Below are 26,281 nucleotides of genomic sequence, written 5' to 3' on the forward strand. Positions count from 1 at the left end.
ATCGTATGGCCCCAACAGAATTGAAGGAATAAAAGGGGCAGTTACAAGAGCTGCTTGATAAGGGTTTTGTTCGGCCCAGTGTATCGCCTTGTGGTGCTCCTGTCTTATTTGTGAATAAGAAGAAGGATGGTTCAATGCGGATGTGTAATTACCGCCCGCTGAACAAGGTTACAGTGAAGAACAGGTATCCATTGCCACGTATTGATTACCTATTTGATCAGCTTCAGGATGCCAGAGTGTTCTCTAAGATCGACTTACGTTCATGCTATCATCAGCTAAAGATTTGGGAGCCAGATATCCCGAAGACTGCTTTCAGGACTCGGTATGGTCATTACTAGTTCCTTGTGATGTCTTTTGGGCTGATCAACGCTCTAGCAACATCAATGCACTTAATGAATAGTGTATTTCAACCCTATCTTGATTCTTTCGTCATTGTGTTTATTGACGACATTCTGGTGTATTCCAGGAGTCGGGAAGATCATGAGTAGCACCTGAGGACTGTGCTTCAGACTTTGAGAGAAAATATTTACTTTGGGACTACGAGGCAGTTACTCGGGAGATCCCCATGTACTGTATATTCACTTTGGGACTACGAGTCGGTACCTCGGGAGATCCCCTTGCATATTTATTACGGTATCTCGGGAGATCCCCTGTTGAGCATTTACTTTTGGGACTACGAAACGGTATCTCGGGAGCGCCCCATGTTGTTTACCTCTATTTGTTGTGTTGTTCACTTCTCAGTTATTTCATTATATATATTATATCTTGTCTTATTGTTTTTCCTATTATTTCCAGTAGAGCCTGACCTAACCTCGTCACTATTCTATCGAGGTTAGGCTTGGCACTTACTGGGTACCGTTGTGGTGTAGTCATACTACGCTTCTGTACATATTTTTGTGCAGATCTAGGTACTTCTTACCAGCCCAGATATCAGTAAGCTACCTGTGTGCGGAGACTTCAAGGTACATCTGCCAGCGTCCGCAGACCTCGGAGTCCCCCTCTATCCTTATCATGTTGTTTTCCTTATTTTAGTAGACTCTGATGTATAGAGACATTAATATTTCTCTTAGAAGCTTGTGACTTGTTTCTACCGAATTTTGGGAGATGTTTTTTCTTTGACTTGCAGTTTCCATTTATTACAGCTATTGAGGTTTGAGTTTCAGACTCTTATTATGTTATTCCACAATTTGTTAGGCTTACCTAGTCTTAGAGACTAGGTGACATCACGACATCCTACGGAGGGTGAATTGGGGTCGTGACATCAGCTTCTCTAAGGCTAAATAACTAAATATCCCCGTACTTTTGTTTCCTATTTTCTTGATTCTTTCATGTTGAGCTTTCGAAAGCCACTAGGGAGGGAGAACGAAAGATCGACTGCTAAATATCTTGTATAAAGCATTGATAACTTTGCAGAGGAGATATTCGAGAACCCATCTAATTACGAGTCCAACCATACTAATTTTACTCAATTCCAACTCCAAATCAGTGTTCAAAACTCAAAAATTGACTTTAGAAAAGTTTAGACAAAACCCCCAATTTCTCTTTAGAAATCATCAATCAAATGTTAAAAACGAAGATGGAACCACGAAATATTATCAAAACCGAGTAGAAAACACTTACCCTATGGAAGAAACTTGAAGAACATCCTTAAATTCTCCCAATCCCAAACTTTCAAGATGAGAAAAACTCCAACAACATTAATAGCCAAAAATGCCAAGTTGTACTGCCACGTTTCTTGTGCAAATGATCTCGAAACTCGCTTTTGATGCTTCCATTGGATTCCTTGTGAAATTTCAGTCAAGTAAGGATTTTGAATCACTCCATTTGACCTTATAATGAAGGAGATATGTTGGTTTCAATATTTGGAAATAGTACAGATTTTTAAATACGAATTCAGTGACAATTTCGTAATTAATCTGAAAAATATATCAACCAAATTCTTAGTAAAATGACCATAAATTTCTCATACGATGTCGAACTTGATGATTTCAGTTGCTATGATTCCAAAATTACGATACAAATATAATGATTTAGTCGAAACACGAATCAAAGGCCGTTTGCTTAATATAGTAACATTTATGCTCAAATCGACGTCGAAACCGAAATCAATACACCATACAACCCAAATTTATCCAAAACTCATCGGAACTTAACCAAACTTTGTGGACATGTCCAAAATCATCATACAAACTTATTGGAATAATTAAAACCCGTTTCCGATTCCGAGTCCGTTTATCCAAAAGTCAAACCTTGGTAAACTCTTCCAACTTAAAGCTTCTAAAACGAGACTCATTCTTCCAAATCAATCCCGAACCGCTCAAAAACTGAAATTAACCATACACGTAAGTCATAATACATAATATGAAGCTACTCAAAGTCTCAAGCCACCGAATGGAACGCTAAAGCTCAAAACGACCAGTCGGGTCGTTACATCCCCAATTTGAATTGGCAATTTTTTTTCTTTATTTTCGTTTTTTATTTTAGAATAATTTAAAAACTCCAAATTTGTTTACTCAAAGAGAGTAACTAATTATTAACAATACATAACTAAAAAAATTTAAAATTTAAATTCAAAAAAAAAAAAAAATTATTACCAAACTAACTAACTATGTCCAAAAATGCCAAGTGACATATTTTGAAGTTGCCACCTGGCTTAATGCGGAGACTTTTTCCTCTCCTTTTAATAATATATAGATATAGATTTGAATTGGCAATTTTATTTCTTTATTTTCGTTTTTAATTTTAGAATAATTTAAAAACTCCAAATTTATTAACTCTGCGATCCGTTAAATATACAAAAAGGCAATGGAAGGAATGGTTATGGGGGCGGTTTGGTTTCTCCTATACCTGTTAATCGGGCCGGGCTGACCCGTCTACAACCCGGGTCAGCCCGGTACTATAGCGTGGGGAGCGGTCTGGGACGAGTTGGGCGGGGAGCGGGTTTCAAACGAACAGTTTTTTGATACCGGTGCACCAGAACCCGCTAAGCCTGTTAACGGGCTACAGCCCGGTTCAGCCCGATTTTTAACGTTTTTTTTTTAACTTTTTTTTTTCTTTTTTGACCGTTGCCAACGGTCAAATTCAAATATGACCGTTGGCCAACGGCCTTTTTTTGCAGAAATGGCCATTTCGGCCTACCCTCTTAAGAAAATAGCCCCCACACCCCTAGTATTTGATAAATTATAATTTTAACCTTTTAAAAACTATAAATAGCCCCCCTTCTTCTTCATTTTTCCTCACAATTCACTCTCTTACTACTCTAATTCTCTCTTGATATTATTGATTATTGTTCTATATCTTTCTCTTCTTTGGTGTACATTTATTTTATTATTTACAATTATTAATTTAATTTACATAATGGATATATTTAGAGCAGCCAAAAAAGCGTGCACTAGTAGAGGTGGTAGTAAGAAAACTTTCAAAAGATCAAGAGGTGGTGCTTGTTCTTCTAGTAGCTTTACACATATTTTTGAAAGTTCATGTGAAAATTTAAATGTAGATTATGAGGGACTTCAAGAAAATTATGGTATAGATGATGATTTAGATGATAATTTAGATGATATTCCATTTCCATCACCTCATAATCTTGAAACACCACCAGCTACACCTGGTAATGCTAGTCAAACTCAAAATATTAGGGGTAGAAGTCGTGGTAATACAAGTAGGCCTCCCTTCCCTATTAAGAAGAATCGAAGATTAAGAAGTAAGTGTTGGAATTTTTTTGACAGACTAGAAGAAGATAAAAATTATGTAAGATGTAGAATTTGTAAGGATATTTATAAACATGAGACCGGTAAGGGAGGGGGAATGGGTCAACTTCGTAGGCACATGGTAGACAACCACCCTCTTGATTGGGGAGTAGATGAGGAAGATGGGAAATAAAAACTTAACCCGGGTACTGGAGGGTTAATGGGTAAATACGATATTAAGAAAGATGGGGAAGAATTAGCTAAAATGATTGTTTTAGGTTGTTTACCTTTTAGTTTTGCTGCTTCATCATATCTTGTTTCTTATATTCAAAGAATTTATAATCCTTTGTTTAAAGGTATTCCTAGAAGTACTTGTAGAGCTGATATCTTTAGGCTTTTCGGACAATATCAGATATATATACGTTATTTGTTCGCCAGTCTTTCTTGTAGAATTTTTCTTACTTCTGATATTGGTCATGCTGTAAATAGTAATGATTATTTGACTGTTACATGCCATTGGATAAATGGTAATTTTTGTATGCAAAAACGTATTATTACTTTTAAATACGATGAAAATCAAAGTCATACTGGTGCATTTATAAGTAATACTATCCATGAAGTTGCTATATTTTATAATCTTGCAAAAAAAGTTTTGTGTGTGTCATTTGATAATGCTTCTAACAACAATGCTGCTATTACAATATTAAAATTGCATCTACACCACCACTTCCTGAAATATTTCATGTTAGATGTGCATGTCATATTTATAATTTGATTGTGAAGAGTGGCCTTGAATTATTTAGAGATGATATCACTTTAGTTAGAAGAGCTATTGGTGTAATTCAAGGAAATAATAGAAGTGCTAGATTAAATGCATTTAAAGAAAAATGTCTACACTATGGACTATAACCAAGACTCATGCCTGAAGAAATAGTTACTAGGTGGAATTATACTCATTTATTCTTAAAATATTGTTATAAATATAGAATGCCTATAGCTGAAGTTGCTAATTCTCATTGTACCGATCCTAGCCGTTTGTTAACATCTAGAACTTGGGATGTCATTGAAGATGTTGTAAAGTTTTTACAAAATTTTTATGTGGCTACACTTGAGTTTTCTGGAGCTTATTATCCTACTATTGCAAATGGTTTAGTTCATATTGTTGAAATTTCTCTTTTATTACATAATTTGAAGAAGAAAGAAGGATATACTTCTGTTGTTGAATCTATGCTAGATAAGTTTAAAAAATATTTTTACCCAATTCTCCCTATTTACCTAATTGGTGTTATTTTAAACCCTTCTATCAAAATGGCCACTTGTCGCCAATTAATCACTGTTTTATATTCTTATATGGATATTGGACTAACTGAAACTCCTGATATTGACACTTGTATTTCTGATCTACACAAATATTTAGAAACATTATATAATTATTATGCTAACATTGTTGATGCTTCTTCTGCTGTAGATGCAAATATTCTTTCAAGTTCAGTTTCAACATCTGGGACCAGTGCTTTGGATGATAATGATGGTGTTGAAGATTATTTGATTTGGTCTACAATAGGGGAGCATCAACAAATCAGTAGCAGGAATATTGATGAACTTTAATTCTACTTGCAAAAGTCAGCAGAGCCCCGCACAAAGGAATTTCTACCACTGGGTTGGTGGAGGAGCAACTCAAATCAATTTTCTGTTCTTTCGGCCATGGATCGAGACGTGCTAAATGTGCCGATTTCAACAGTCGCATCAGAGAGCGCATTTAGCCAAGCAAGGCAGCAACTAGGAGATACACGTCATTCATTGGGTAGAAATGCTTTGGAAATTCTAGTGTGCTTCAGAGATTGGATAAGATCAGAATGACAAAATCAAGGGCGTGACGAGGTAGATGAAGCGGATGACCAAGAAATTGGAGATATAATGGTTTATGGTTCTGATTCAACCAATGCCGGAAACCAAGAACCTCATATTGACATGGATGAACTTATAAAAATGATGCAAAACCTGTGATGTACTATTTGTTTTTTATAATTGTTGTAAACTTGTAATTTGCAAGTTCAAAAATAACAAAATCAAAAAAGAACTTGCAACTTAATTTGAAGTATTATATATTATTCAATAAAAATATCAAATGAAAGTCTTCGGAGCTTGATCCTTACATATAGGTCTTATTAAATAATTTTTTTGTAGCCACTTACTTTCAATTTTTAATTTTAACATTATAAAATTTAAATTTCAAATTTAAAAATTTAAACTTTAAAGTTTAATTCTAAGCCTTAAAAGTTTGCAAACACTTAAGTATCAATAACATTGAATAAGAAAAATAAAATTTACTTTAAAAAAAATAAAAAAATTCACGGCCCGCTAACAACCCGCTAAGCCCGAATCCGGACGGACAAAAAAAAATCCGAAAAAGTACAACCCGCTAAAAGTCCGCTAACTCAGCCCGCTAACAGCCCGCAACGTTAAACTGACGGGCTAATTTTTTTTGTGTCCAGCCCGTCCCAACCCGCCCATTAAACACCCATAGTTTCTCTTTCTCCTTTTGCTGGATGACGTGGGTTGGAGACTATCTACAGTCTTTTCTCCCCCTTCCTATTTATACGTAATTCTTTGAATTAGTGTACTAGAGAGCTTTATTTATTATTTTTATATTTTGTTGAAGTCACTTATAGTGTAGTATTACTTAATTAATTTTCTCCAGACCCCACAATGTGAGATATTATTGGGTATGTTGTTGTTGTTGTATTACTTAATTAATTTTATTCTTCTTCAAATCCCTCCCTTAAAATTAGAACTTTCAAATTGCAACTTATCGTTCCACAAATAGAAAAAATACAAATCATTCTGCCACAACCTTCTTCAACAATCACTGCTTTGTTTATTACTTTTATATTTTATTGAATTTAATTGTAGTTTAGTACTCATACATAACAGTCAAGTTAATTAATTTTATTCCTTTTCAATTCCTCCCTTAAAACTAAAAGCTTCAAATTACAAATTATCGCTCTACAAATAGAAAAATACAGATCATTCTGCCACAATCTTATTCAACAATCACTTTGACAAGGTAGCGGATATCCGTCAACTCCGACCTCAGCAATGGCAACTAAGAATTCAAGATTCTTATTTAGTTCTTTGACTATTAATATGCCCTTAATCTTTGATTTCTTTCATAAGTTTTTGTTAATTTTTTAAGTTTGACACGCTTTTGATCACTGAAACTTTTTTTATTTGAGACAAAAATTATAAATTTAAAGTTTGAAACAGGTTTAAATCAAACACTTTCCTTTCCCGTAGCACCCATTTTGCGAAAAAAGTCTCTCCCTTTCGGTACTTTCTCTTTCGTTAGAACTTCTTGTTGGTTATACTTGGATGATTAGTCATCATACTTATTAAGATTTCAAAGAGTTGCACATCAAATTTTATTGCTAGTAGTATACAATGGAGCTCCCATTGTGCTCCAATCATGGGTCCGCCTCTGGGTAAGAATGAGTTTCATTCAGCCTAGCAAAAATAAAGCAAGAAGATCTAATCCATCTAATTTCCCTCTTCTCTTGTTACAACTACTATTGCTATTCTAAAGTGTATACTTAGCATAATATGGTGGATAGCTACATGAGTTTTTCTTCTTTTTGCAGATAAATGTAAACCATTGAGCTAATGGGGCATAATTTTAATAATGACCTCAAAAAGGCTATTTGTGCAAATGCCCCGAGTAGAGTCCACATTTTGCAAGCCTTTTTAGACAAGGAGAGGGTAGAAATGGCGTGTGATAGTTATTTTTAATATGATATTTAGTTTTTATCCAATATTTTTAATGCTGAGCAAAAATAGTTACTACTCTATTAAAATTAATACGAAAAGATATTTTTACCCTTTCTTCATGAGTGTTGTGTAAATATTAAAGACATGGTGTCCTTAACATTTATACTGCACACATGAAGTTAAGGACGCCATGTCCTTAATATTTACACTGCACATATGAAGTTAAGGACATGATGTCCTAAAGTTTAACAAAGGAAGGTGCAAATACAGGACACTTTGTCCTTAATATTTACACAGCATTCATGAAGTTAAGGACACTATGTCCTTAATATTTTTACAACACACATAACGTTAAGGACACTATGTCCTTAACATTTACACTGCACACATGAAGTTAAGGACACCATGTCCATAACATTTACACTGCACATATGAAGTTAAGGATATGAGGTCCTAAAGTTTAACAACAGAAGGTGCAAATACAAATTAAGGACATTATATTTTTAACATTTATACTGCACACATGGAGTTAAGGACGTCATGTCCTTAACATTTAGACTGCACATATGAAGTTAAGGACATGATGTCCTAAAGTTTAACAACGGAAGGTGCAAATACATGACACTTTGTCCTTAATATTTACATAGCATTCATGAAATTAAGGACACCATGTCCTTAATATTTACACATCACCCATGTCTAGCAAATGGGGTATTTTCGTCCGGGTGGGTAAAAATTTATTAAGCACTGGCTAAAGAATAAATATATTTTAAATAGTGGCTAAAGAATAAAGACATCTCTAATTAGTTGCTAACTGTGCACTTCCCCAAAGAGAGGAAGCCATTGGGCCTTACCAAGAGCCCATTAGAAGGCCTACTGGCAATCAGCCCATTAACTACACTCATTGAGTTGTCTTGTTGAAGGAGGCATCCTCATCAAATTTTTTCCTTTTTCATCAATTTCAATTTCTTCTGCAACCCTAGTTTTCACTCTCTTTCTCTCTCAATTCTCAAGTATGACGAAGCAGCAAGCTAACTGGTCTCCTTATGACAACAATGGAGGGTACTTCTTTATATTATTATTATTATTATTATTATTATTATTGCTTACTCTTTTACTATGTCGATGCTAATATATGTGATCCGTATACATTGTTGCAGAACGTGTGTTGCAGTTGCAGGTGCAGATTACTGTGTAATTGCTGCTGATACTAGGATGTCCACTGGCTACAACATCCTTACTCGCGATTACTCCAAGATCATTAAACTGTTTGTCCCTAATTTACCATTCTCTTTCCTTCTCTATTCGGCTTGTTTACCTAATAAAACGGTTTGTCTTTTTCTCTTTTACCTAATCTCATACATTATGTAGGGTAATCATACTTATTAAGACAAATTTTACAGCAGAAATTTATATAAATCCTTATGAGGATGTTATGAACTAGAATCAAATGAAAGTTCCCACAAGGAATCCCCAACTCAGAAAAATTTAAATACTAGTCACAGCTCAGACGGTTGTGTGAAGTGTAAAGATTTGCCACAAATGTCTGAAATGACACTGAACCAAACGAAATGTTCCAACCATTGAAATTCTTGAATGCAAGCTATTCTGTATTACAAGCATCCAACATGATGATGTCACTAATGTTAGTTCTAAGAAGTAGGGCTCGTTGGGCCATGTGAAAATCTATGCTCTTGACAGTAGATATCTCTTCGAACATCACAAAGGAATTTGATTTCTTCCACACATTTTCGCAATCAGCAATTTGGTAGTCTACTACAGAAACTTTAGGAGTCTTAAAATGCCTGGTGTGACACAAGGATACAACCACAATCCAGTAACTTATATTTGTAAAAACTACATGTCGAAATGGTCTTTCCGCTCTTACTTGGCAGACCTTTTTTCATTGGAAAACAACATGCTTGTTTTATAAGTAGCGTATGATGACATACATCAAAGGAAATCTGAATCACAAACAGAGAATCCATCACATCACAGAACTTGCATAGGAGTTGCATAGGAGCTTCTTGATTGACAAATTAACAATATGGCTCACAAACACGACCTGAGCAATAACTTGATTAGGGTAATGGATGACAATATGCACCTCTGGAAGTATTGGAAAAGAATTTTTTTTCCCATGTCCTCCGGGCATCAGATATCAGCCTATGCTTCTCTGCTCCCACATTAAAAAGTTCATTATTTATACTAATAACGTTCTCCAGAATATTTGAATGATACCCACTATTGAAATTTTCAACATTTTGATCCCTATTATTGCCTTCATGGCTTAAAATTTCTTCAGTTCTATGTATCACGGTCAAACCTCTTTTAGAAATCAAACTCAAACTCTCTGGTGGAGAAATGGAAAGGGTTGAAGAGTCAGCCAAAGAATAAGACAATGGAGTGATTACGCGAAAGATGTATATTCCTTGTCTTGATTTCCAAATCTGGCTGCAATCTCTTGGGGCAGTGTTACCCAAAAGATGTATATTCCTTGTATCGATTTCCAAATCTGTCTGCAATCTCTTACCTTGACCCATCCCTTTGCTGTCTCCTCCAGTGTTTCTGGACCCATTTATCTTGGTTAATTGATATTTTGAAGCTTCTCTCCTATCAATTGTTGCCATCTCAAGTAATGTCGATTCTTCACTAAGATCTGGGTATTCACTGTGAAGTATAATTGCTGGGGAATTTACTTCACCGTTAAGATTTATTCCAACCTTTTCAGCTATTTTACCTATCATCACATTTTCTCATCCAGTTTTCCGCTTAATTTGTCAAAGTCCTCCCCCCCCCCCCCCCCCCCCAAACAAAACCCCCCCCCCAGCTGAGCTCTAGAAGACTAAATTTGATCCTCTATTCTTTTTGCAAACTCTGCATATGAAGTTTCTTCAGCCATGACTGTCAAACTTCTAAAAGTTCCATGATCAGTACTATTTGTAATGAACTCAACTGAACAAGAATCAAATGGGAATTTACCCATAAAAAAAAGAATCAACTGGGAAATTTATTAACTAACTCAGTGACAAGAATACCAACTTAACAATTCTACTACGCTAAAGAATAAAGATAGGGAGGGAGGGAGGGACCTAACTTGATTTTTTAACTAGCTATTGCCCTTGTACATGACAAAGGAAGTCAAAACGTTTATACCTGAAAGAGCTGATTCTCATCCCCTAACTTTATTTTTTAACTAGCTATTGTCCTTGCACATGACATGCGAAGTAACTCTGTTTAATGATTGCCCGGATTTTAGGAGTCTACTTCCATATCCTGGGTAAAGTATTTAGCTCTTGTATAGGGTGCGTTCCTAAATTTTTGCCCTTGTCCATGTTAAAAGTCTTGATTTCTTGTGTCCATGGCTCCATGCTCAAAAAAGGGGATCCAGGATCTTAAACCGGTGGGTCCAAGTTCCAATGCTCCCACTATTGTGATTTTTGACAATAGGTGTGAACTTAGAAAGCATATATACAACAACAACAACAACAACCCTATAAAATCCCACTAATGGGGTATGGGGAGGGTAGTGTGTACGCAGACCTTACCTCTACCCCGAAGGAGTAGAGAGGCTGTTTCCGAAAGACTCTCGGCTCAAGAAAACAAAAAGACAAAAGGAACTACTAAAGGCAAAAGAAAGCATATATGTCTTTCAAAATCTATGAACTACTAAAGGCAGGGCAATGCATCCACTACCAGAAGGTTGAATCATCATCAATTGGTTGCAGTAAATAGGAGTAACAATTGGATATCCCTGCTTAAATTTACATGAATAGTTGAAGTGGATAAGCACACGTCTGAAAGCCAAAAAAATTTCTTTCACCTCATTTGTTTTAGACTAATTTTATTAATGGTGTGTTTGGTATGATGGACGTCATTCCATGGAAAGTGTTCTCTCGGAAAATATTTTCTTTCTGTTGTTTGGTTGGTGAATGAAAAGTATTTTTCAGAAAATATATAAATATATATTAAAGATTAATAATAATATCATCAAATTGGAGAGTGTTTTGATGAAACTTTTGAGTACTAAATATTAATAATAATAATGTCTAAGTGTTAGTTGAAGCAAGTAATTTGAAATTAAAAGTTAAGATAGTCGTAACTCGTAAGGAAAATGACTTCTGCCCGTAAGCGAGGAAAGTCATTTTCCTCCTTTTGATAGAAAATATTTTCCATCGTAAATGACTTCTGTCTTTCCAAACTCCAGAAAATAACTTCCGAAAAACATTTTCCACGAAGTCATTTTCTCTCATACCAAACCTAAACGAAGCATCCTTCTTCTATTAATGATTTTATTAAATGTGCAGAGCGGACAAGTGTGTGCTGGCCTCTTCAGGATTTCAAGCTGATGTGAGAGCTTTGCAAAAGGTTTTGGCAGCAAGGCATCTGGTAAAATGTTCGAATCTGTTGATACTTTGATCTCAATTTCACTGATTTTCTGTGTGCTTAACTCTTGTGCAATATTACTTTTTTATGTGGAGTATTAAGCCGTTGGAGAACCAAAGCCCCGAGGGCTGTATTATACTCTTTACTTATTCTTTTGATTGTTGCTTTATGTTCTGCAAAAACAGAAACAGCAGACACTTGTCTAATAAGATTTGAAGTTGTTGATTGTAGTTTCTGACCTATAGTTTGAAGTTTGCATTAGTTACCCATGTTACTAGGATTAGCTATGAACGTAAGTTGTGGAACATGTGAATGGAACCTGGTTGTGCCAAACAGAAGATTGGAGTTTGAGGTTTTGTTGTGTTGTTTTTAATAAAAGTCTACTTTCCTAAAAAGGAAAACTCTGCGGTATTTAATTTTTTATCATGAAGCTCTAAGGTATATTGTATAACACAAAAAGCTATGATGCACCTTCTTTCATTCATCCTGATAAGTCTTGCTTGATTTTCCTTATTGACAAAGATGTTCTCTGACTTTCTTTTTAACCAGCACAGTAATCTTTGCCTCTCATTTTAATAGCTTAACTCTATATGATGAATTGTTTTCGACTCTTCTTTTTATGATTTTGCCAATTAGATGCTGGTCATTCAATTTGTAAAGGAGTATTATGTGCTTTCTTGCTTTCTCTATCTTTTTATCGGTAAAAGAAGTATTATGTGCTTTCTCTGTTTGTGGCTTTAATGTGGAAATCGCATTTGAAATTATTTTGTGCTTTACTTTTTGAGATTGTCTGCTGTTTAGACGTTGGAACTTAACTCCTAATATGATATTGGAAGTGATATTCTACTTTTATTCTTTGAAAATAGATCTATCAGCATCAGCACAATAAGCAGATGAGCTGCCCAGCCATGGGTCAGCTACTTTCGAACACCCTATACTACAAACGTTTCTTTCCCTACTATGCATTCAATGTTCTAGGTGGCCTTGACAATGAAGGTAACAGATTATGACCGGAATGCTGTGTCAAGTTTTTATTTTTGTATTCATGGCTGTAAAGAGGCTTCTTCTTATCTTATTCTTAAATTCTCGTAGGGAAGGGCTGTGTGTTTACATATGATGCTGTTGGATCCTATGAGAGGGTTGGGTATAGTTCTCAAGGTTCAGGTTCAACTTTGATCATGCCTTTCCTCGACAACCAATTAAAGTCTCCTAGCCCTCTCTTGCTGCCTGCCAAGGTTCGGTTTGATACTTTAATTTTACGAAATTTTCTTTCAAATTGAGGAAGTTTATAGTCCTGTCAACTTCACCTAAGAATTGTGAGAAAAGAAAAACATGATTTCTTGCTAACAAAATTCCCATGACCTGCACAGGATGCCGTAACTCCACTTTCTGAATCGGAAGCCATTGACTTGGTGAAGACATGTTTTGCTTCAGCAACAGAAAGGGATATATATACTGTAAGTCATTTATGTGCTGTGCTATCTATTAAATGACACAATAAGATTTAAGATTTAAGATCTGTGATCTTCAGGAACATTTGGGTTAATTATACGCGATCGTGTTTTACAAGTGCTCTTGTCTTCTCTTTTATTTTCCTATCGATCCGGTACTCAATGGATGATTTAGTTGTATAATCTCCGTGGGGAGAAGTTTTGTTTGAGAAGGTTATGTAGCTTTTATCATCATCCTATTTCCTGATTATGTTGCTTTCATATTGCAGGGTGACAAGTTGGAAATAGTCATATTAAACGCTGACGGTGTTCGTAGGGAAGAAATGGATCTCAGGAGAGACTGATTTCTCTTTTTTGGGTTCCTGTGATTTATGTTTGAATTAGTTTGGAAGGCGTAAGTGAACGCACATGGACAATGAACCCCAGGATGACCCTTTCTATGGGTGTATGCACAGCAGTTGTTAATTGTTGATCATCTTTGTATGTACTGTAAACTGCAATTCCTGTTACCTGGAAATGCTATGCTGGATTATAAAAGAACTGAATGTTTGAACTTTGGTTTGGTAAAAAATAATCATTAGATGGATTTACTAATTGAACTAGATTTACTAGCATTTTTCACCCAAGTGAATTTCCTGTGCTACCGACCACACTTACTTTGACAATCTTTTTGATAATATATGTAATTAGTAGCCAGCTATAATCTAACTATTCATGAATTTCAAGGTAGGAATTTGTAAACTTTAAACGGAGTTATAACTAATTTGTTAACTAATCTGATATGTTAACTAATTGATTATGATATAATGTATTAGATTCTGCCATTTTGGAAAAATACATAAGTTGGTCCCTATACTTGTTCCGAAAAGTAAGTTTCCTGCTCAATTTTTATTGGAATCGTTTTTCCTCTCTGTACTTGTCTAGACTGAATTTATTTCCCCCTTAATAGATGACATGACAAGAATTATTTTTACATTATAAAATGGGTGTGACATACGATTGTGAATAATTTGGTAAAATAGCGAATTAACCATACTGAAACTGAAAATTTTGGTATTTGATATTCGATATTTTGATATTCGGTATGGTATTTGATTTAAGTTTGGTATTAGGTATTGTATTTGGTATTTTAAAATGAAATAACGAAATACGGATACTGTACCAAAATATATATTCCCTCCGTTTTAATTTATGTGAACCTATTTCCTATTTAGTCCGTACAAAAAAGAATGACTCCTTTCCTTATTTGAAAATAATTTACCTTTATGCAATGATTTATAGCCATACAAAATATATGTGTCCCATTTTGCATCACAAATTTAAAAGTCTTTTCTCTTTTCTTAAACTCCGTGCCTAATCAAATGGGTTCACATAAATTGAAACGAAGGGAGTATATATTATATTACACAATACACATATTATATATATATATCCATTATAATCTTACTAGTGGGATCTGTTGAGGGTAGTGTGTACGCAGACCTTACCCCTACCCTGGGGTAGAGAGGCTATTTCCGATAGACCCTCGGCTCCATCTCTCTAAGAACTCCTCACCTTGCTCTTGGGGTGACTCGAACTCACAACCTCTTGGTTGGAAGTGGAGAGTGCTTACCACTAGAGCAACCCACTCTTGTCTATTAAATATAAAAAATCTAAAATTTTACTTTATTCTCTAAGTTCATCAATTAACTTTAAGCAAGTAACAATACATTTCTAATGATTAAATTTATTCCTTTATGTACAATTTTCTCTCTCTAGGTTGATATTTGCTCGTTTTGGACAAAATTTTTGTCAACAAACATTTTTTGTTTTGTACTTTTGTGTACTTTAATTAAGAATATTATAGTTTATGACTCTATGCACTAGTTAATATTCAAACAGAATAAACCGAAATGAATAAACCGAAACCGAAAGGAGAAAAATTGAACCATACTGAATTTAATTAGGTACGGTATTGGTATAACATTTTAAGAAATTGAATACCTAAAATACCGAACCGAAATTGTCACGATCCAAAATCCACTAGAGGTCATGATGGCGCCTAACATCGCCGTCAGGCAAGCCGACAGTGAATGTTTAACTTAATTACTCATTTTAGTATTTTTGAAATTAAAATTTTCATCAATTAAATAATAAGAAATATGATTTACAGGGTTACCGATAATGTTTTCACAACTACAATAAAGGACAACCCATAAGCACCCCCAAAACCTAGTGTCACAAGTGCATGAGTATCAACTAGGAAATAAAATAAAATACAACATCTGTCTAAGATACAAATTAGACAGGAGAATACAAATAACTCTAATGGAGACTCTGCAGGCTGCAGATCGTAACATGAAATGCAGCTCACGGTAAGTCCCCACAATAGCCAAGTCTCTGCGCCCAAGAGATCACCAAACATATATGTACCTGCACGAAAATGTGCAGCACGTGTAGCATGAGTACGTAAATCAACGCGTACCCAATAAGTATCTAGCCTAACCCCAGAGAAGTAGTGACGATGGGTTGACATCGACATTTACTAGTGGTTCAATAAGACAGATACAACAAGAGGTAAATGGATATGGGGCAGAGTAAATAAACGAAATAAACAAATATAAATACGTGGTACAATCCTCCGCATCAACAGTAAACTCAGACTCTCGATTAGCAGTTACCTCATCAACCGGAGTATATATATATATATATATATATATATATATATATATATATATATATATATATATATATAATGGACCTCCCCAGATAGTTCGTCATAACTCAAATCAGAAAAACTCCCAGATAAAGTGGCTTTTGACAATTAATACGCACGATTCCATAGGAATATTTTATAGAAATATCGAGGCGTACGGCCTGATTCTATCATAACCTGGTATATAACCATAGATACATCTATTATATTGCCGAGGCGAACGACCCGCTTCCATGAGAGTGGTAAATCCTGCCGAGGCGAACGACCCGCTTCCATGAGAGTGTGGTAAATCCTGCCGAGGGTCGAACAACACGAACAATAGATGTATCTATCCTGCCGAGGCGAACAGCCCGATCCCATCAGAATAAGAGGTTTTGATGGGTCCTTGACCCCACTCACGAAGGGACATGTGAGTTCTAAGAAGCTTTAGGGAAAACCTTTTGATGAGAACGCATAACGCGGGAGAAATTCGTAAGAGGAGTACAATTATTTCGCGACTAATCACGAAGACCCGTCGAATCTCTACAATAGTGAGTCTATTGCTTTTTTATAAGTCTAGTCTCAAGTCGTAATATAAAATAAAGGAATTTAATAGACAAGGGACTGCTCAAATAGTACAACTATAACATGGTGTGAGCCTAAGTCTACCCGGAGAATAACATGGATCTAACTACGTACGGACTCTCGTCACCTCGTGCGTACATAGTCCCCGCAACAAGTAACACATATCAAATACGTCACCTAGGGGTAGTTTCCCTCTCACAGAGTTAGACATGAGACTTACCTCGCTCCGAAGTTCCATAACCGGCTCCAACGCCGCTCTAACACCTCAAACCGGTGCCCGTCGCTCCAAAACTAGTCAATCAATGTGCAAATCCGTAAATATATACTCTAATACTCATTATAAAGCAAAGAATAACAATTTTCAACTCTGTTCAAAAAATCGATAAAGCCGACTATCAAGCCCAAGTACCCGGATTTCGAAAATATTTGAAGATAACCATTACCCATAACATTACAAACTCAAACATATAATTTATTCTCAATTTCAAGTCCAATTTCTTGGTCAAAATCTAAAAATACCAATTTCTAGATTTTTCTTCAAAATCCCAAATTTCTATAAATTTTCTTCCTTGAATCCATATAAAAACCATGTATTTTACTCACAACGTGAAGAAATCACTTACCCCATAATAGCTGATGAAGATGACACTCCAAAATTGCTCCAAAAATCGACACCCATGGACGAAATGAAGTGGAATTGATCCAACCCCTTTGTTTAAAAAGAACACTGCCCAGCCCGACTACCGCACCTGCGGCCGCTTCACCGCATCTGCGGTCTCGCAGGTGCGGCCAAAACCTCGCACCTGCGCATACTCTCTGCCCAGAACAACTCTGCACATGCGAAGACCTTCCTCTTCTGCGACTCCAGCTGCCTAGCTCGCATTCCTCTTCTACAGAGCTTTCCTTGCATCTGCGGGCTCGCAGATATGGAAAAATCTTCGCATCTGCGGCCATCCCAGCTCCGTCCAAATGTCGCTTCTGCGACCACATCGCCGCACTTACGGGCTCGCACCTACGGCCCTTTTCACGCAGGTGCGATTGCATCAGATATCAGCTGCCTCAACATCTCTTCCAAGTGCAAACTCGATCCGTTGATCATTCGGAATCCACCCGAGACCCTCGGGACCTTAACCAAATATACCAACACATCCCAAAATACGATACGAACTTAGTCGAAGCCTCAAACTAAGTCAAACAACATCAAAACTACAAATTGCGCGTCGATTCAAGCATAATGAACTGTTGAACTCCTAACTTCCACATTCGATGCTGAAACCTATCAAATCACTTCCGATTGACTTCAAATTTTGCACACAAGTCACATTTGATATTATGGACCTACTCCAATTTCCGGAATCGGAATCCGACCCCGATATCAAAAAGTCTACTCTCGGTCAAACTTTCAAAAATCCCCAACTTCCAACTTTTGCCAAATGACCCAAAAAATGATCTACAGACCTCCAAATCTACATCCGGACGTGCTTATAAGACCAGAATCACCATACGGAGCTATTCCCAAGCTCGGAATTCCAAACAGACATCGATAACATTAAAATACACTTCAACCCAAATTTATGAAATTCTTCCAAAATGCCAACATTCCATAATAGGCGCCGAAACGCTCCCGGGTCATCCAAAACCCGATTCGGCCATACGCCCAAGTCTAAAATCATAATACGAACCTGTTGGAACCTTCAAATCCTGATTCCTAGGTCGTTTACTCAAAAGTCAAACCTTGGTTAATTTCTCCAACTTAAAGCTTCCGAAATTAGAGTTTTTTTTCCAAATCAACTCCGAACTTCCCGAAATTCAATTCTGATAACATGTACAAGTCATAATACCTGAAGTGAAGTTACTCAACGCTTCCAACTGCCGAACGATACGCTAGATCTCAAAATGACCGATCCGGTTATAACATTCTCTCTCACTTAAACATAAGTTCGTCCTCGAACGTGCTAAGAACTGCTCCGGAGTTGTCCAAAATCACTGTTTAACACCTCATGCACCTACCCGTGCCACCACAACCCAGTTGAGTACATTATCTCGAGCCAGACTGAAGATCCTTCCTGCTACCTTAGCTAGTAAGCTTTAGCGCCAAATTACAACGTCTGGAGTTTATCCACGATACCATATTCTAACACACGAACACCGTATTAATCACCAGACACTGAACCCAACGTGACCATGCTCTTCCGCTGAAATCACACAATGCACCACATAACTCATTTGCCCAAGGCCATCTCCCCCAAGCACAATGGCTGAAATTTCCTCTGACCCGATGCCCGTAGTATACCTCATAACAAATATAAGCCCTGTTTCAACTCTCGCAATACTGCCACGACGGAAGAGATTTGTAGAAACTCATAACCATCTGCCAAATAAAAAATCATGGTGTCTCTCCTCCTGACAAGAAGCATTACTTCATTCTGAACTGAACAATAATATTTTCTCTTTAATATACCTTATATAAATCCGATCGCACTGATCATAGGTCCAATAATCTCACCTCACCCAGTACAAGCTGCTCAGGCAATAAGCTACCTCAGACACTGCCAAAAGTCTCATATGATTCCACAATGTGCCAACAAGCTACAAACTCGAATGTGATACATAAGGAAAAATGAACTCTGGAAAGAACTACTCAACCCACGTAACTAATTAAACAACCGAAAAGATGTTATGAACCTTCCTCAGAAAATGAGAAAAAAACACACAAGAATATATATATAGGGAACTATACTCCACATGATACTGTTGCGTTATGCAACCCGATCCACACATGATACTGTTGCGTCATGCAACCCGATCCAAACATGATACCCGTGGAGGCGTGCCACCCGATCCAAACAACATACTCATGGTGGCGGCGTGCCACCTGATCCAAACATAATAATCTATAAGGAAATACCTACTTAGCCAGAATGCTCATACCTACAAAATACCCGAATGTCGACCACAAGCATGCCAAGTGTATAATATCATCCCTGGGGAGACAGATAGAGCCATACGTTACAAAACTCAAGAACGACTAAGGTGCAATAAATGACCTGCATCTCGAGAGCCATCCTGTTCTCACAACACCATAAACTACATTGGATCTCGATACAAGTGCGAATAATCATACCGTCTCACAACCCACAGAATAACTGAAGACAGAAGTAACATCCAAGGCCCAAAGACCCCTCCGTAAGCAACGCTATACTGAAATGAACACATCCGGCCTGATATAGAGCGCACATTCACATATAGATCCATCCACGAACCTCAAGCCGATTCTGATTGTACCGCACTGGGCTAATAACCTTCCAAGGATCCACAACAGCCCTACTCATGACACATAAGAACAACCGTCTAATTCGGAAAAAACTACCACAGTTCACAACCAAATGAATAGAGCGTCTCCTAGTCCTAAGCTCTCATATTAGCGATAGTACCATAATCTCCATACTTGGTTTCAATCTTCAATTAGTCAAGTGACTACATGTCATAATTATACAATCTCACCATGGGATACGCTCCCACGACCTTCCGCACCAGGTAACAAAGTCTGCATATCCATACCACCATCCATACAATATTGTAAAGCGAATCGAGAATCCGCAAATCAGTACACAAAGCCTCTTACACATGACACCAATCTCAGGTGACGCTAAAGACAATACCATCTTACTATGAAAATCTGAATTCTCTCCTGCTCATCCGAGCTAGTAATATTCTTGTCTACACCGAACCACAACCTTGATCCTCAACTTCCAATTTCCATGCCGCTCACTGCACCTAACATGCCAATACGCGGGAGTACAAGAATTCCGTCATAACTCCTGAACCAATAATAAAATAAACACTCCATAATATAGAAACCTTTCATTTAAATCATTTTAGGAGAACCATTTCAACACACGACTGAATTCCCATAACCGTAGAAAATATAATCCCCAAGTAGTGGTCTAAACCACCATAACTCTTCCGGGATCCATCTACAAATAACATGCCATTATAATCGAATACCTCCAAATAAATCAAATTACGGCGACCATCAAGTCTCGCATGTACCGCCACAAATCACCTGCATAACTCAACACGCTGAAGGAACTAATCATTGTCACAATCATGCCGATTCAACAATTGCCAACCGAACCAAATTCTTCTAATTTACTTTGGACTTGCCTTAGAAATAATAATAGCTCCATTCGAAATATAACAAACCAAATCCACACTCATCCTGAGTGACCCTATTTCACAAGACCACATTGCCTCAAAACCCACAAACCAACTCATACCCTCATTGTGCGCACATTCGCATCTTCAACTGGTACACCCATTCTTATAATTCCTCTACGTATCCGAAGTTATTTTCTCCCATTCGTCCAATTCTACACCGCAGACCGATGATAACATAGAACACTCCAAGCCCCTTTCATAATCCACTACTAAAGCTTGATACTTAACCATACCACGGACCCGAAATTCTTAGGCACCGCACTTTAATTTTTGAACCCACTAGGACCATTGTTGAGAGTCACCCACTCAAACTTGTTAATATAATCAAACTCTAAGGCCCTGCTAGCACATGAGCACTCTCTCAAAGAAGCAACCGGTTGAATTCATTTCCTTGTACATCACATCCACACGAAGCATAGACTCTGAGTCTCCCAAAAACTTGAACATGAACCGATAAGGCCAAATATAGCACACATTCCTCAAATCCTTTGCTTAAATTACCACTGATGTTTTCTTTCATTAGTCGTAATAACCCACCAATACATCGATAACCAGCAACCACACAAGTAGATAACTACACAACCCAATCATAGATGGTGGGGCTCTCCCACTTAGCTTGAAGCTACAATTATATAACCACGGGACCCACCGAGATTCCTTCTTCCCCATTGACATTAGCTGAAAGTACAACAATACATTCCAAACTCGAAGTCATGTTGCATTCAAATAAAATTCGTGGACCTAGTCACTGTCCACCATGAATTCCCAAATGGCCCCAAACCTTCCTTCTTCCCCATTGACATTAGCTGAAAGTCTAACAATACATTCCAAACTCGAAGTCATGTTGCATTCAAATAAAATTCGTGGACCTAGTCACTGTCCACCATGAATTCCCAAATGGCCCCAAACCTTCCTCAAGGCGTGTGGCTATCCTACCACAGAACCCATATGCTACTCCGCCACTCACCCATTTTGGTTAAACCCTCTCCTTTAAGCAATTCCTCGACTTCTGCTTTTCATACTTGACCTTCTAGCAATTCAACCACCGCAAAACACCTCCCACATGTCCTTCCTCATCCTTTGCTGCCCAATTGTTGCCTCAAATCCGAATTCATCTCTGTAACACTTGAGCTAATAAATTTCCACCAACTCCAAGCCTCTTAGAAGATCATCCTTCTCGAGCCATCAACATTAGAAATACCTATTTGATTCCGAATACACTCTGCCATCTCGAACAACCACTTATCCAACACCATTTCACACTATCCTACCTCAAAGAAAAATTGATGAAAACCACAACACCGGCAAACCCTAACGCGTTCAACAAGGACGATGACACCACATCACAATTGAGAATTCTACCACGCTCGAAAATTCCAAGTCTCGTTACTCCATTATCCCAAACTTGAACATTCGTAGTCCGATTGACTTTCCTCCGCTGGAAATAAAATACTGAACCTCTGAATCATGCACTGAGAAAAACCTCCTTTCAAGTCATTCACTTCCCCGACACATAGACAAGCACCCTACCATTACACGAACATTGTGCGATAACAACGTCTAAACATCATAACAACCTGTGCATAGCCTTGAAACCATCGAAAATACAGCTACTGGGCTGTAATAACAGAACCTCCTTCAACAAGAAGATGATAATAACCTACTCGAATGCGTAGAGAGAAACACTTTACTCCCCGTCTGTAGTACCACCGCAACTCCTCGATGCCTAAATGACACGGGCGCTGAACATCGTATAAGAATGAGTAGAAAGGATATAAAGTCATAAGCCTCAAAGGAAATTAAATCGCATAATGAGGAATCAAGAATGGAAGTGCTCCTAACAGCCCTCTAGCCTCTCGAAGATAAGTACAGATGTCTCCGTACCGATCCGCAAGACTCTACTAGACTTGCTCATGAATCGTGAGACCTAAGTGGACCTAATGCTCTGATACCAAGCTGTCACGACCCAAAATCCACTAGAGGTCGTGATGGCGCCTAACATCGCCGTCAGGCAAGCCAACAGTGAATGTTTAACTTAATTACTCATTTTAGTATTTTTAAAATCATAATTTTCATCAATTAAATAATAAGAAATAGGATTTGCAAGGTTACCGATAATGTTTTCACAACTACAATAAAGGATAACCCATAAGCACCCCCAAAACCCGGTGTCATAAGTGCATGAGTATCAACTAGGAAATAAAATAAAACACAACATCTGTCTGAGATACAAATTAGACAGGAGAATATAAATAACTCTGATGGAGACTCTGCAGGTTGCAGATCGTAACATAAAATACAGCTCACGGTAAGTCTCCGCAATAGGCGCTCCTCTATGCCCAAGTGATCACTAGACATATATGTACATGCACGAAAATATACAACAAGTGTAGTATGAGTATGTAAATCAACGCGTACCCAGTAAGTATCTAGCCTAACCCTAGAGAAGTAGTGACGAGAGGTTGACATCGACACTTACTAGTGGTCCAATAAGACAGATACAACAAGAGGTAAACAAATATGGGTTAGAGTAAATAAACAAAATAAACAAGTATAAATACATGGTACAATCCTCCCCTCAACAGTAAACTCAGACTCTCGATTAGCAGTTACCTCCTCAACCGGAGTAACTCCTAGATATATATATATATATATATATATAATGGACCTTCCTAGATAGGTCATCATAACTCAAATAAGGAAAACTCCTAGATACAATGGCTTTTGACAATTAATACACATGATTCCATTGTAATATTTTATAGAAATACCGAGGCGTACAGACCGATCCCATCATAACTTGGTATATAACCATATATACATATATTATATTACCGAGGCGAATGACCCGCTCCCATGAGAGTGTGGTACATCCTGCCGAGGCGAACGACCAGATCCCATCATATTGTGCTCACTGTCGAGGATCTAACGACACGAACAATAGATGTATCTATCCTGCCGAGGCAAACAACTCGATCCCATCAGAATAAGAGGTTTTGACGGGTCCTTGACCCCACTCACGAAGGGACATGTGAGTTATAAGAAGCTTTAGGGAAAACCTTTTGATGAGAACGCATAACGCGGGAGAAATTCGTAAGAGGAGTACAATTATTTCGCGGTTAATCAAGAAGACCCGTCGAATATCTACATTAGTGAGTCTATTGCTTTTTCATAAGTCTAGTCTCAATTCGTAATGTAAAATAAAGGAATTTAATAGACAAGGGACTGCTCAAATAGTATAGCTATAGCATGGTGTGAGCCTAAGTCTACTCGGACAATAACATAGATCTAACTACGTACGGACTCTCATCACCTCGTACGTACGTAGCCCCCGCAACAAGTAACACATATCAAATACGCCACCTAGGGGTAGTTTCCCCCTCACAGAGTTAGACATGAGACTTACCTCGCTCCGAAGTTCCATAACCGGCTCCAACGCCGCTATTACACCACAAACCGGTGCCCGTCGCTCCGAAACTAGTCAATCAATGTGTAAATACATAAATATATACTCTAATACTCATTATAAATCAAACTATAACAATTTCCAACTCTGTTCGAAAAATCGATAAAGTCGATCATCAGGCCCACATGCCCTAATTTCGAAAATTTTCAAAGATAACCATTACCCATAACATTATGAACTCAAACATATAATTTATTCTCAATTCCAAGTCCAATTTCGTGGTCAAAATCCAAAAATACCAATTTCTAGATTTTTCTTCAAAATCTCAAATTTCTACAAATTTTCATGCTTGAATCCATATAAAAACCATGTATTTAACTCACAATGTGAAGAAATCACTTACCCCATAATAGCTGATGAAGATGACACTCCAAAATTGCTCCAAAAATCGATACCCATGGATGAAATGAAGTGGAATTGATCCAACCCCTTTGTTTAAAAAGAACACTGCTCAGCCCGACTACCGCACCTGCGGCCGCTTCAATGCATCCGCGGTCTCGCAGGTGCGGCCAAAAACCTCGCACCTGCGCATACCCTCTTCCCAGCACAACTCTGTACCTGCGATGCCAAACGCACCACTGCGGTCTCGCACATGAGAAGACCTTTCGCTTCTGCGACTCCAGCTGCCTAGCTCGCATTCCGCTTCTGCGGAGCTTTCCTCACATCTGTGGGCTCGCAGATGCAGAAACATCTTCGCATCTGCGACCATCCCAGCTCCGTCCAAATGTCGCTTCTGTGACCACATCGCCGCACCTGCGACCCTTTTCACGCACGTGCGATTGCACCAGATATCAGCTGCCTCAGAATTTCTTCCAAGTCCAAACTCGATCTGTTGATCATCCGGAATCCACCCGAGGCCCTCGGGACCTTAACCAAATATACCAACACATCCCAAAATACGATACGGACTTAGTCGAAGCCTCAAACCATGTTAAACAACATCAAAACTACAATTTGTGCATCAATTCAAGCATAATGAACTGTTGAACTCCTAACTTCCACATTCGATGTCGAAACCTATCAAATCACCTCCGATTGACCTCAAATTTTGCACACAAGTCACATTTGATATTACAGACCTACTCTAACTTCCAGAATCAGAATCTGACCCTGATATAAAAAAATTCACTCCCCGTCAAACTTCCAAAAATCCCCAACTTCCAACTTTCGCCAAATGACCCCAAAATGACCTGCGGACCTCCAAATTCACATCCGGACGCGCTCCTAAGACCAGAATGACCATACGGAGCTATTCCTAGGCTCGGAATTCCAAACATACATCAATAACATTAAAATAAACTTCAATCCAAATTTATGAAAATTTTCCAAAATGCCAACTTTCCATAATAGGCACTGAAACGCTCCCGGTTGATCCAAAACCCGATCCGGACATACGCCCAAGTCCAAAATTATCATACGAACCTGTTGGAACCTTCAAATCCCGATTCCGAGGTCATTTACTCAATAGTGAAACCTTAGTCAATTTCTCCAACTTAAAGCTTCCGAAATTAGAATTTTCTTTCCAAATCAACTCCGAACTTCCCGAAATTCAATTCCGATCACGTGTACAACTCATAATATATGAAGTAAAATTACTCAAGGCCTCAAATTGTCGAACGACACGCTAGAGCTCAAAACGACCGATCAGGTCGTTACAGAAATGTCTAAATACCGTACCGTATCTGTCGACGAACATCCCTAGCATGACCGATAGAAAAGTGATCAAAAAGTGATTAAATAATACAGATGTCTTGTTTTCATTGGAAGTCACACTAATTATATTAATTAGTTGTATTAAAGGAAATACTAACCTTTTTTCTTTTATCTATTTTCTTCTCTTCCTTTTTCTTCTTTTATTCCTCAGCTATCTTTCCTCCATTTCTACATGTCACGACCTGGAATTCACTAGTCGTGATGGCACCTAACCCAACTCGCTAGGTAAGCCAATTAACGATTTTCCATTTTTAATTAATTTAATAACACAATTTAACAAAGGAGTATCTAAGTCTTATACATCCCGAAGGACTTGTAATACAAATCATGA

At 37.6% G+C, this 26,281-nt stretch overlaps 1 protein-coding gene across 1 annotated transcript; it reads left to right on the forward strand.

Annotated features, from left to right (window-relative positions):
- Positions 1 to 8,356: 8,356 nt before the first annotated feature.
- Positions 8,357 to 13,885, forward strand: LOC104088242 (proteasome subunit beta type-1-like). The gene is made up of 7 exons (XM_009592887.4): positions 8,357 to 8,516; positions 8,615 to 8,722; positions 11,762 to 11,843; positions 12,707 to 12,836; positions 12,933 to 13,075; positions 13,211 to 13,297; positions 13,561 to 13,885. The coding sequence occupies exons 1-7, from the start codon at positions 8,470 to 8,472 to the stop codon at positions 13,633 to 13,635; spliced, it is 672 nt and encodes a 223-aa protein (XP_009591182.1). The 5' UTR covers positions 8,357 to 8,469; the 3' UTR covers positions 13,636 to 13,885.
- Positions 13,886 to 26,281: the final 12,396 nt, after the last annotated feature.

The sequence above is a fragment of the Nicotiana tomentosiformis genome, chromosome 9 (genome assembly GCF_000390325.3).
Source record: "Nicotiana tomentosiformis chromosome 9, ASM39032v3, whole genome shotgun sequence".
NCBI classification, from domain to species: domain Eukaryota; kingdom Viridiplantae; phylum Streptophyta; class Magnoliopsida; order Solanales; family Solanaceae; genus Nicotiana; species Nicotiana tomentosiformis.

Coding starts and splice junctions, on each gene's coding strand:
- LOC104088242 (XM_009592887.4), top strand. CDS start 8,470: ATGACGAAGCAGCAAGCTAACTGGTCTCCTTATGACAACAATGGAGG. Junction 11,844..12,706: donor TTTTGGCAGCAAGGCATCTG/GTAAAATGTTCG, acceptor CTTTGAAAATAG/ATCTATCAGCATCAGCACAA. Junction 12,837..12,932: donor AGGTGGCCTTGACAATGAAG/GTAACAGATTAT, acceptor AAATTCTCGTAG/GGAAGGGCTGTGTGTTTACA.